This window comes from Berghia stephanieae, chromosome 13, assembly GCF_034508935.2.
Source record: "Berghia stephanieae isolate SIO BIC M18660-M18661 chromosome 13, UCSD_Bste_1.3, whole genome shotgun sequence".
Taxonomy (NCBI): Eukaryota; Metazoa; Mollusca; class Gastropoda; order Nudibranchia; family Aeolidiidae; genus Berghia; species Berghia stephanieae.
This window is the reverse complement of record NC_088372.1, coordinates 5,250,841-5,263,788: the sequence shown is the minus strand read 5'-3', so window position 1 is coordinate 5,263,788 and position 12,948 is coordinate 5,250,841. Positions and strand designations below refer to the sequence as shown.

At 36.2% G+C, this 12,948-nt stretch overlaps 1 protein-coding gene across 1 annotated transcript; it reads right to left on the bottom strand.

The window, feature by feature from the left end:
• Positions 1–5,710: 5,710 nt before the first annotated feature.
• On the bottom strand, positions 5,711–12,322 carry LOC144959120 (uncharacterized). The gene is made up of 2 exons (XM_078891547.1): positions 12,069–12,322; positions 5,711–7,488 (listed from the first exon to the last, which is right to left on the bottom strand). Exons 1-2 carry the CDS (start codon positions 12,305–12,307, stop codon positions 7,149–7,151), a joined length of 579 nt encoding a protein of 192 aa, XP_078747673.1. The 5' UTR covers positions 12,308–12,322; the 3' UTR covers positions 5,711–7,148.
• Positions 12,323–12,948: the final 626 nt, after the last annotated feature.

The window sequence follows — 12,948 nt, the reverse complement described above, 5'->3', positions numbered from 1 at the left end:
GAGCTTCCTTGGCTGGGAGGGAAACAGTCGAATGTAAAGTTATGGTTTGGGAGATGATATTTTTTTCCTTGTAAATCATCTCTCTGTTATTCTGTATTATTATTATATTTGTTATTTTTAGTGTATAATGTAAGCATTTGAGTGTATTCCTCTTTGTTGGATTTGTGCTTGTGTCTGGATGAGACTTTTAGGTGATTTCAAACCAAGTACATTGATGCTCCTGAAGTCTACATCCGTTCCATATTTCAACCAATTCCCCTTTGTCTTACTTTTTCTTGGATGCTTTAATTGTAATTCCAGAATTCGACTATCCCATGTCCTTCCATTTTACTGGCGCTGATATGACCTTGACCTAACTCTGTTGTTGTCAACATTCCAAGTAGGGGTATTCTTCAAATATTTCCTCCTTCCTTCCATTTTCACAACCTTTAATCCAAACACTAACAACATTCCATTCCGTCAATTGTTTGTTATTCAAATCCGATTCCAGCTGATCTTTCAGTTTCAGACTCTCTAGTTTTGTCACTGTTTGTTGCCGTGTTTCAACTTATTCATTGAATGTGACTTTTTAGTTTAGGGTACCATGCTTCCCGAGTAGTTTGATTGGAGTGTATACAATTCAATAGTAATACAACTTTGTTGCTAGAGACGTTAAAATCAGTTATGTGATTAATTAATGTAGTAAAAGTCAAAGGCCGTTTAGTCAGTTTACAACATATAATCCTGTGACAAAGAGACTTATTATCTCATTTGTATTGAAAGAAAGGGCATTGATTATATAAATATGTGAAAATGTTGAAACTAGTACAGGCATTTTATAAATAGAGGTCTGAACAGTGAATGAAATTATACCAAAATAGAGCAGTGCCTAAAGGAGTCAATAAAATAAAATGTCTAGTAAAATAAAGGGAGTAAAAAATGACTATTATTAAAATTAAAGATACAAAACAAAGTAAACGACGTTTCGGCATTCATCTGAAGAAGGCCAAAAGCCAACACATCGTTTACTTTGTTTTGTATATCTTTAGTAATAGTCATTTTTACTCCATTTATTTTACTAATGAAATTATAGACGTTTATTAATGATAGAGATTGCATTAGACAGGCAGCCATTTTACAATGCAATGAAGAAATAAAATTAATCTGAATCTGAATGTTACGAGTCGAAGTCAAAGTAGACTTAATTCTTGAGTATGTATTTGTATTCGAGGGTGGAGAGGCAAAGCGTTGCGTGGTTGAATTTGACAGTACAGCCATTGTTGGTGTTTAGGCTGAAGTAGTTTGATAATCTTCGCTCGAATATTTCTAAATCTGTTGTGTTCATGCTCATCCCCATGGTTGAACACCAGAATGTTTTTGCATTTGTTGAAATTGAAAGAAGCGAAAATAATAGTTATCTAGTGTTTTGTGTTGTATTTTTCATATCATAGTCTTTTATTTTTACTTTTATCATCACAATTATTATTTTCTTTTTCTTTCAATGTTTCAGTTTTTCTGTTGTGATTGCAATTGAAAATTCTGACAAAGCTCTTTGTATTTGTATTTAACTTTTTAATGTTTGAAAAAGAAAACGATAGAAAAACCCTCTGTACAATAAGACCATATAGTGTATATTGAATTCTAATAATAAAAAAAACATTATAGAAAAGATTGTCACACATATCAGCCATGCCTTATGTACGTATAATATTGAACTATTATTATTATTGTGACAATTTATATATATATAATACATTATCATCACATACATTTAAAATAAATTATAAGGAATTTGAAATCTTGCCTTTTTCTCTTTGATAAGGAATATAAGAAAGAGAAGGGGGAAAAAAGCGGTTATATGTTGTCAATAGAACATGTTCTAGTTCTATGGATGAGGGACATGCTTTCTGTCTGTTCTGGAATGAGAACTTAGTTTTGTCCTGACCCTGGCTGGGAGGGACACAGTCAAATGTATAATTATAATTATAGTTTTGGGAGATGACTTACAATGAAAAAAAAAAGTCATCTCTCCTACTGTTTAGTTGAATCTTGTGCTGGTGTCTGCTTGAGACTTTTAGGTGATCTCAAACTAAGTAGGCTACACTGATAGTGTGCTCTTGGAATCTACATCTGCTCCCTATTTGAACCATTCCCCATTCCTTTTAATCGTACGTCTAGAATCTTTTCACTATCCAATTTTCTTCCTTTTTACTGGCGCTGATAGGACCTAAATGTGTTGAAAGCATCGTAAAACCCTTAAAAAAAAAAAAATTATGTGGTTTGACACTCGCCATCCGATTGGAAGGTCCAGGGTTCGAGACCTGCTCTGAGTGGCACAGAGTCCTTGGCTCTTTACTCGCATTCTGTCACTGTCCTCGTTAACAGCATTGTCTCTTTCGGAAAAAAATTGTAATATCTCCTCAGAGGTGTTGGTCTCGTCCTACATGCCCAGTGTTGCTGTTAGCTTGGGACCATTTGTAAAGCACTTTGAGCACATTTAGTAGATATTTGTTTTGTTTTTTTTAATTGACTGTACGATTATTAATCAGTGCTGATGGTTTTCGGATCCGCAGAAATCCGTGGTTTTGGAGTCCAGAGGAGGAATTTCCTCCTTTTAATACTTGTGGTGGAACAGGAGTATCAATGATAGTCTATCATCTCAATTGCTCTAAAAGTGGGGTTTAGTGCAGTAAAAATGGGGCTTAGAGGCAATCGTTCAACATTTTCCTACTTTTTCACTTTTGGTCACCATCAGCACTGATTAATTTTGTGCAGCTTGACATCCGATTAGTGACCTGTAGGTCATGATTCGAGTTCGAGTCCTGTGGTATGTTTATATAAGCAGCACAAAGTGGACTCTGGGAAAAGCTAATATTTCTATTAACCCTCTCCTTACCAACTACTATAGGAAAATCGTCACATTCGATACGATACAACCAACATTTTTCTTATTCAAATTTCTCTAGCACATCATAACATTGAAAGAAAATGAACAGTAGGTTGGAGAGCATGCTTTGCTAAAAAAATATATTTATCGCAAGAACTTTTTTTTTTTTTTTTTGAGTGATAAAAACTCTATTTTGTGTTAGTTGGGTGTGAAATTTTGGGTAAAATCTTGATATTGTCTGGTAAGGAGAGGGTTAATCCACATTTTCTGACCACACTTGATGTAAAAACTAAAAGAAGCATCTGGCCGGGAACAGTGATGTCTGTCAGAAAATAATTTTGTTTTTAAACGTTTTACAGCAGATGCGACACTTTTAGGACTTTTCAACAACTGTAACTGGGTGGGGTTCCTGACCTCCTATAGTGGGCAGGGAGGCACTTGCTGTGTCTTCTAACTCTATCCCTCTATATTTGTTTTCCAACTCGCTGTCTGTCTTTGTGTTGGAATGAGATTACTTGGTTTTGTCCTGGCTGGGAAGGAAACAGTCGAATGTATAGTTATAGTTTTGGGAGATGATATTTTTTTTCCCTTGTAAATCATCTGTTATGTACTGTATTATGTTTTGTTTACATATTATATATGATTTGTAAACTTGAGTGTGTTCCTCTTACTCTTAGTGTGGACCTGTGCTGTCGATGGATGAGACTTTTTATGATCTCACCAAGTACTTTGATAGTGTGCTCTTGGAATCTACATCTGTTCCCTATTTGAACAATTCCCCTTTGTCAGCCTTTTTCTTGGATGCTTTAATTGGAATTCTAGAACTTTTTACTACCCATTTTGTTCCTTTTTACTGGCGTTGATTTTACAGTTATGGAGATACAAAAGACACAGTAAGTGACCTCCTGCCCACTACAAAGAGGGAACTGGAAGAAAATTCCAGCCTACCTGCCAGGGAGTCACCTTCACGAGTGGTACAAAGTCGTCCTTCAGATTCAGAGCCACTAGGGCCATCGAGCTGGAGTTTATCCCGGTTTCTATAGCATGAAACCAACAATAGCAATTGCTTGCTACCCTTGGGATAGGACACTAGTCTAATGCAAAGTACTTTCCATCAGATCTAATGGACCCAGCTTCCCAATCACTGCTGGATGGACAGAGGGGTCAGATTTAAAAAATCTCAACTGCACCTGGGATCGATCTTGGTCCCTTTGAAATGATTGTGAAGCGAGTGCCCTACCAATTGAGCTATCAGGGCCACCGAGTGGTACAAAGCCCCCTCCATTTTCCTCCAAGAGAAAGTAACGGTGATGCTACTAGACTGAGGTGAAGATTTGCCAATCACTTGATGAAAATCTCACACTTCATTTATTGCCACAAGTTGGTAAGACCGGTAGCCATCGTTGTTATATATAGCCTGACACTGAAATCCAAAAGGACTGGCAGTTTGACGTCATTATTTGGTTTTTGCACCACCGAGTGAGTTGTCGTTAGTAGAGCTCATGGAAACAAGTGGTCCCATTGGTTGAACTATTGATTACAACTCACGATTTGTTTTCTTTTGTGGCAAAAGACTGGCATTTTGACGTCATTTTTGGTCAGTGTCAGGCCATAACTTTACGAAGGCCACGGTAAGCCCTGGCTAGGGTTGAGTTTGAGCCCTCCGTGAAAGGCTCAATGGGTCGTGGAGGGCTCTGCTCCATCAGCTGTTTGCCTTACAATATTATATTGTGAATTTTTTCTCTTTCAAAAATCTAGATTGTTTACAAAATAATATTCAAAACAAAATAATAATAATAATCATCATCATCATAACAATAATATTATAATATGTCATAACAAAGAAAATGATTTCCAAGGTCTCTGTTACTGACTGTTAGGACCGCGACAAAACCAAACAATCTCATGCATTCCAGGTCGATACAAAGACAAAAAGCAACTTCGCAAAGGAAAAAAGGCAGCAAAAACTGACCTCCCTGAAAATCAGTGAAGGTGCATTTGTAGGGTGCTGGATGCTTAAAAGGAAGGGAAAAAATTTAAAAACAATAGGTTTAAGTTAATGTCATAGGTTTTTATTTTATTTAATTTGATTTTTTTTTTGTAATCGGACGTATGGACCCATTTCATGTCCAGTTCATTGTCTGTCCACATTGCTGACAAGTTCAAACCTGAAATTAATGCCCAATTTGACTTGTTTTGTTTTTAAGGGTTTTACGGTGCTTGCAACACATTTAGGTTATATCAGCGCCAGTAAAAAGGAAGAAAATGGGATAGTAAAAAGTTCTAGAATTACAATTAAAGCACCCAAGAAAAAGTAAGACAAAGGGGAACTAGGAACAAATAGGGATCAGATGTAGATTCTAAGAGCATACCACCAATGTACTTAGTTTGAAATCACCTACAAGTCTCATCCAGACACAAGCACAAAATCCAACAAAGAGGAACACACTCAAATGCTTACATTATACATTCAAAATAAAAATAATAATACATAACAGAGAGATGATTTACAAGGAAAAAAATATCATCTCCCAAAACCATAACTATGCATTTGACTGTTTCCCTCCCAGCCAGGACTCCGACCAGGGCCAGGAAAAAACCAAGCAATCTCATTCCAAGACAAAGGCAGAAAGCATGTTGGAAAACAGATATAAGGGTATAGAAGACACAGTATGTACCTCCCTGCCCACTATGGGAGGTCAGGATCCCCACCCAGCAATTTGACTTAATAAATTAAACATACCAGAGCTAAAATACAACTACATCAACAGTTTTTGTATTTCTCAACAAACTCACAAGGACGGGGAACAATAGAATTAATAAAAAATTAAAAGTAAAGTCATGTTTTAATGTTTTAAATGACAGTTTAATTTATTTTTTTTCCCCAAAAAAAAATTAAAACAAAAAAGCCTCACAAATTTGGTACAACTAAAAATGACAAAAGCTAGAGGTGCCTAAATGAGCCAGTAAAATGGAGATAAAAATAAAGTGAGTAGATGTGACTAATATTTTGTGTTGTTCCCTTATATTATATGAGTCACATTTACTCACTTTATTTTTCTCTCCATAAAAATGACAATGATTACGAGAAATTTAAGACAATGAAAACTCGAGAAAACTCCCACCAAACCATCCATTCCCTTATTAACATTTTTGGCTAAACAATGGATCTGAAAATGGTGCAATCCATGTAGAAAGAAATCAGCAGACATAATCCACCCAAGATGAATACACTCAAAAGCTTACAAAATGTATCCAAACTAAAAAAAAAAATTATTAGGGACGCTCAGTCGATATATTTCAAGAATAAGAATAAAGAGAATTTGACTAAAAATTCAAAAGGAAAAAGAAATAAAAAGTAAAAGGCAACATTTACAAATAGCAGCATCAGCTCTTAAAGTGAGTGAAGATAATTAAAAATTATGCCCTTCCGCCACAACATCCTAAGATATCGTCGCCTAGGCATTCCACGAAGGAATATCGATAATTCATCAAACAAGATGTCTGATGTCAACAGGAATCACCCATGTTGTCCAAGTGAGCAAATTGGGGGTTAATAATCTTGCCCAAGGAAAGTGCCTGAAGCAAGGCTCGAACCTGGGACCTTCCAGATCACATAAGACATGATGGCATTGATTCTTCCGTCTTAAGTACTCCTCGTTTATGAAATATGAAAACAAACGCATATTATTCTGAAACCAAAAAAAATTATTCTTTTTTTTATTTTTGTGTACGGAAACTATCATTTTGCGTACTGGATATGAAAATTCGTACAAATTACGTATCTCTAACACAATGATAAAAAAGCAATACAAGAAAGCCATAAGAATACTTTTCATCACATGAGCTATCTCCATCTGGAGAAAGTAGAACATTTTCTTGGATCACACATCAAGTTATTTTCACTTTGATATTTTCAAAGAAAACAATATTATTCTTTCCATATAATATAAACAAATCCATTCAAAATAGACCTCCATTGGCTGTTCAAGAAAAAATTGAACTTTCCAACTTGAGTCAAAATGATCAGGCTAGAACATTTCATCAACTATTTCAGGCTTTTTTTATAAATGGGAGGGAGTCTTTTTCTGTTACATTGACCAGAACTTTAAAAAATATCTGATGTAAGGATTTCGTGGAGATACTGGCTTTTGTTTTGTTTTGTATTTTTTCTTCAGAAATTTCAAACACAACATGTTATTCCCAAATGCAACAAAAAAATCTTGAATGTCAATCATACAAATTGACAAATTAAAGCCAATTGTCTGGAATGTCAATCATACTAATTTACACCAGTGGAACCGTATCCCTTATCGCCTCTCTTTGTCGTGGAAAGGGTGGGCAACTCTTGTAATTCAGGACAAAAAATCCTTTCACAGATGAGCTGGGCAATTCTGTCACCATGGTTCACTTGGAAGTCTTTATCAGAAAAATTAAACATGACGACACCAACATTTCCCCTGTAGTCGTGGTCGACAACACCAGCTCCGACATCGATAAAATTCTTGACTGCTAAACCAGATCGAGGAGCAACCCTTCCATAACAGCCGTCTGGGACAGCGATTTGGATGTCTGTAGGGACAAGGGCTTTACCCTTTGCAGGCACAACACATTCCACAGCACTGAAAATAGATGAAAACTTATGAATAATTAACAAATCAAAAAATTGTAAGTGGGAGACTAGAATAATCTGACAGCAAGAATTTATGTGGACTTTACTTGCAGCGCAATAATCAATAAGCACAGCCCTGATGCAAAGTCGCTGCACCAATGGAGTATTTGTGATAGCACGAGCTTGACGATTCAACGAGAATTCCCTGTCCACTCTGAGAATTTATTTTTGCAACGATGTTGTGTTCGTAACCCATAGAAACATTGTGAACAGAGGAATAAAATAGCCAGCACACAAGTCACCTAGTTAACCCTATTCCACTCCCAATTTTCATAGTCCTATTCATACACCATGGGGTGGATTTACACCCCTATTCCAATGATAAGAAAAAATGTGAGTTACCCTATTCTTTTCCATTGGGGTGGTTTTACACCCCTAGTCAAATGGTAGGAAAAAAGCTTTTTACCCTATTCTTATCCAATGGGGTGGTTTTGCACCCCTAAGTTAATATAGGAAAATATGAAAAGAACTATTATTATTATTGCTTTTATTATTATTATTATTATTATTATTATTATTCATGCCGCCAGTTTTTACCATAATTAGTGCAAAGAATAGAGATAATGAAATAGAGTTTTGTTTCACAGCTTGTTCTATTTTTATTTTTTACATTTTCCACACCATGACTCTGACCCAACTTTTTCATTTCTTCCCCTTCCTGTTTGTCACATGTTCCTGTTACAATAATTACAACATAGAGCAGATGCTCCTATCTCCCTGTTCCTAAGGTTGTTCTATTTTGTTTTGAGTATTAATTTGATTCATTCATTACAATAAAATCAAAACGAAGTGAAAATGGCGGCGGATGCAAATAGGAATGTTTTTCGAGCATTTCAAGTGACCTCAACAACTGATGAAAACAGTTCAGACTTTATTGATCTCCAGCCAGTTCATCTTTCAGATCCATCACTCTTAGAATAAAGTTCCAACCCTACATCAGGTAAGTCCCTTATTCTGAATCTATTCTTGCTTGTTTTGTTTTGTTAGGGTTAACCTCTCTTTCAACTACTATAGGTCACATAAAGATACTGCACTACTTTGACAATTATTTGTGCGAATCAGACTCAGACATGCAGTGTAGCACAAATCTTAGCCAGTAAGTGTTGACAGACACCAGGCCAGCCAGCCGTATCACTTTTCCTAGAATATGCCACGTCTGGCAGGGAGCTGATAAAATAACTGTGTGTTTGTCTTTGGTTTGAGGAGCTTATCTACTGTACAATTTTTAGCTGGACTCCAAAAGCATTTTTTATGTTTAATATCATATGAGATCTTTCTTCAGAAAAGAGAGAAGCTGCTCAATTTTATTGCAAGAGTATAATAGTCTTATATGTTGTACCTACTCAATAACTTGAAAGGAAAAAAATGTTTTTTTTTCACCTATTTGATATCTCATGTTTCAGATGCCATTGTACAAACCCTGAATGATCTAGAAGAGGATGGTGATGAGGATGATGGAGACGTTTTAGATTATGGCAGCAGCCAAGGTGATGAAGTTGCATCCATTCTAGACGATTCAGATCCCGAAATGCTAGTTGATGAAGTTGAGGACAGAGATGAGGATATTCAAGAAGATGCAACTTTGACAACGTTACCAACTGGAGTAGCTCAAACTTTAACTTCAAATGATGGAACAGTATGGTCTGAAGAGCCTGTTGTCCAAAACTTTAGGCAAAGGCAATGTAATGTTTTTAGACAGGTCAAATCTCAATGTAAGGAATGTTAACATCAAATGTGTTGTTGACCCGCTATCAGTTTTTACTTTTTTTACACCACTGGTCATTTCTAGCATTGTTAGATTTACAAATTTGGAGGGGATGAGATGCCAGGGTGACATGTGGGTGAAGACAGACGGTATAGAAATCATGGCTTTGCTTGGATTATATTACCATTTGGGAGCAAGAAATTTGAACCTGGTCAATGTGGCAAGAATACGGAGCGGCATTGCAGCAGACCCTGTGGAAAGAGCAACAATGACAATGACGCGTTTTCTGAACCTAACAAATGCTCTAAGGTTTGACGACAGGACTTCTCGAACAGTCAGAAGGGCCAGGGATGTTTTTGCGCCAATCAGGGACCTTTTTGATACCATAAACAATCAACTTTCTAAGATATATACTCCAGACATGAACCTTACAGTGGATAGGCAATTAATCCCATGGAGGGGGAGAGTCAAGTTTCTTCAATATTTACCCAGCAAACCGGATAAGTATGGATTGAAAATATTCTGGATATGTGATTCTAAGACTGCTTATCCACTGAAAGCAATTTCCTATATTGGAAAATATGGAGAAAGGAGGACAAATTTAGGAAGAGAAACTGTCAAGGAATTAGCTATGCCATATTGCAAAAGTGGTAGAAATATTACTTTTGATAATTTTATCACGGACAAAGAGCTTTTGTTATGGCTCAGAAAGCAAGGATTGACAGGAGTTGGGACAGTTCGTAGAGTCAAACGTTTTCTTCCTGAGAAATTTAAACATGGCAAGGATTTGAAAAAATCAGAATCAAGCTTTGCTTTCACCTCTGAATTGTCTTTAGTCAGACATAAATCAAACCACAAGAAATATTTTTGTTGTTACCCTATTAAATTTTGATTTTGAAACTCATTTCTTCCAGTTGGTTACGAGAAGAAATAAATTTAATTCATGTTTCATGTTTTTTTAAAAATTAACTGATATGCGTGTAGTATATCATACATATCAAAAATTAAAATAAAATAAAAGTTGCCACAGTGTTATATTTCACTTGTTCCAAAGATAAAATTTAATTTCAATAAAATTTACTTGGTTTTCAAAAATAAAACTCATTATGGTCTCAGTTTTACTTATTGTGTTATTGTTTTTCTATTTCATGTGTGTTTTGTATACACATGTATATAATACTATCAAAATAGGTTAATGAAATCCTTGTCTGTTTATTGCTTGTTTATATACGTATTTGATTTAGTTGCTCATGTTTTCTCTATACATAGGATGGGGTGTACAACCACCCCCTTTGATTAGAATAGGTGTAGTCTTATATTTTCTATTAGACAGGATGGGGTGTAAAACCACCCCATAGGATTGAAATAGGAATGTTCCATTTTTTTCTCTTTATTGTCATGGGGTGGTTTTACACCCCATCGGATATGAATAGGGTATCTGACATTTTATACCTATATAACTCAAAATATATTATACTGATATAAATGATACTTTGTGGTCACAATTGTCATATAACAATTAGCGATTACATAAAATTTCAACTCTCTAGCTCAAAATATAAAAAAGTTATTGGTGAAAAACATAGGGCTGGGGTGTAAAACCACCCCATGGAGTGGAATAGGGTTAAGAGTGAGTCTGCACAGCCATGGGGGTTACTCCGAATATTCAGAGAAATAGAGTCGACCTTATTATTCAATTCCTATTGCCTATCATAAGTGGTCACAACAGTAAACTTAACAAAATCAATGCAATTGAGGCAAAAATTTCTGAACGATACCGAGCATGACGTAGCCAAGTAATGGCAGGACTTCCATAGTTTCACACAGCACTTTTAATGATATATGATATACGTCCAGATCTATGTAGGCTTTTACAGCCTTTTATCTGCTCTTGTGCATTTGTGAACGTATTTAATTCAAGTCTCTCAAAACTGGGCATGCCACATAGTGGAAGGAGGGATCTGAATTAAACTGTTACTGTTAGCGATAATCTAATTCAACTTAGCTGCAATGTCCAATAAATATTTAGTTTCATTTTTATAACTATAATTTGTGTGATTTTTCTCATTTCAAAAATGGGAGGCCTTCAGAAAGCTCCCACAAAGGGAAACAACTCCGCCACAAGGTCAAAATGGCGGCCAGGAATCAAAACTGGTCAAATTAGGAAATTTTAAACTTTCACAAATCTATCCAGGTTTGTTCTGAGTTTTTAAAATGCTTCTATATGATGACAAATTGAATAAATAAATGCCTGACAAAAGATCAATGGTGAAAATACAAATTGAATGAATACCGGGGATGTAGGAGCTTTTCGAATGTCTCCCTCAAAAATAATTTGCCGAGTCAGTTGTCGTTTTTTACTCCGGCCAATGTCACTAAAAAGAGCCCCCCCCCCCCCCCCCCCCCGGACTACTATTATGAAGACTAGCATCCTAGACTAGGGGGATGAGAATAGTCACTTCGTTTTTTATATAATGTTCGAGATAGTTCTGGTAGTAGGGGGTTTGGGAGGGGGGAGGCTTTTATTTTTTTAAACTTTTCCCCTTCCAAACCCGCTACCACTAGAACTTTATTTTTAAAAAAGAATACTGGGGATATAGGAGCTTTCGGAAGGCCTCCCAAATGCCAGGCAATAATCCACAGAATTTTTTCTGAGACCCATCACTCAAAAAGTCTTAATAAAAAGCAAGTCACAGTCACAGTACAGCCTCTGCTGGCCTGAACATTTTCAATTACCAACAACGTACTTATTATTATTTTTAGTAGTAGAAGTAGTAGTAGTGGAAGGGTAGTAGTAGTAGTGGTAGAAGGGGGAAAAAACTCACCTGTACAAATCATAACCAGCTGCATTTTCTGATCCTCTTGTCGGCGTTGTGGCCTTGTCAGAAAGTTTTGCAAACTGAAGTACAGGAGTAAGTTCTTCTGCTGGCATTTTTATTGAATAATATGCAACGCGCGGTTGAGCTAACGTTTTTAAGCTCAGTCTGTTACAATAAAAATGAGGAGATATGAAAACTTTGTGCGTTTGCGCTGACAAAGTAAAACTGAAACGGAATATATTCATCTCCCGCGGAATTGGCGATGGGCGGTAGTCCATATCAGTATTCAGTACTTACTTATTAGTCCAAGTAAGTACTTGATAATTTGTTGTCAAATCGATACGTCAATAATAAGAAGGAAAGTGTAGATGTCAGAGATGACTATCTAAAGGCTTGCGTCCTTTTCGTTTCTTAAACTATTTTGTTTCCCTAGAACAGGGCTCAAACTCGAGTCTCCCGGATGGAAGTGCAATACCTCACCCATCGGCCCTCTCGACCTCTCACTCAGATCTCAGAAAAAAGAAAACGAGCATTGAATACATTTAGTAGGTGTCGCTTTATATATATACATATATATATATATATATATATATATATATATATATATATATATATATATATATGTGTGTGTGTGTGTGTGTGTGTGTGTGTTTTGTGTGTGTGTGTGTGTGCTCAAAGCGCTTTACAAGGGGTCCCTGGTCAACAGCAACATAGGACGGGAAATGTCGCCTGTTAGGCGATATTACAATTTTTCGGACAAAGACAACGCTGTTAACGGCCAGGTATTCATTTTACACCTGAGTACGGTGAGAGAATGTGAATAAAGGGCCTTTTCCAAGGACTCAACTATGCGCCGAGTGTGAGGCTCGAACATAGGACCTTCCGA

Coding starts and splice junctions, on each gene's coding strand:
- LOC144959120 (XM_078891547.1), bottom strand. CDS start 12,307: ATGAATATATTCCGTTTCAGTTTTACTTTGTCAGCGCAAACGCACAAA. Junction 7,489..12,068: donor GCTGGTTATGATTTGTACAG/GTGAGTTTTTTC, acceptor ATCTATTTTCAG/TGCTGTGGAATGTGTTGTGC.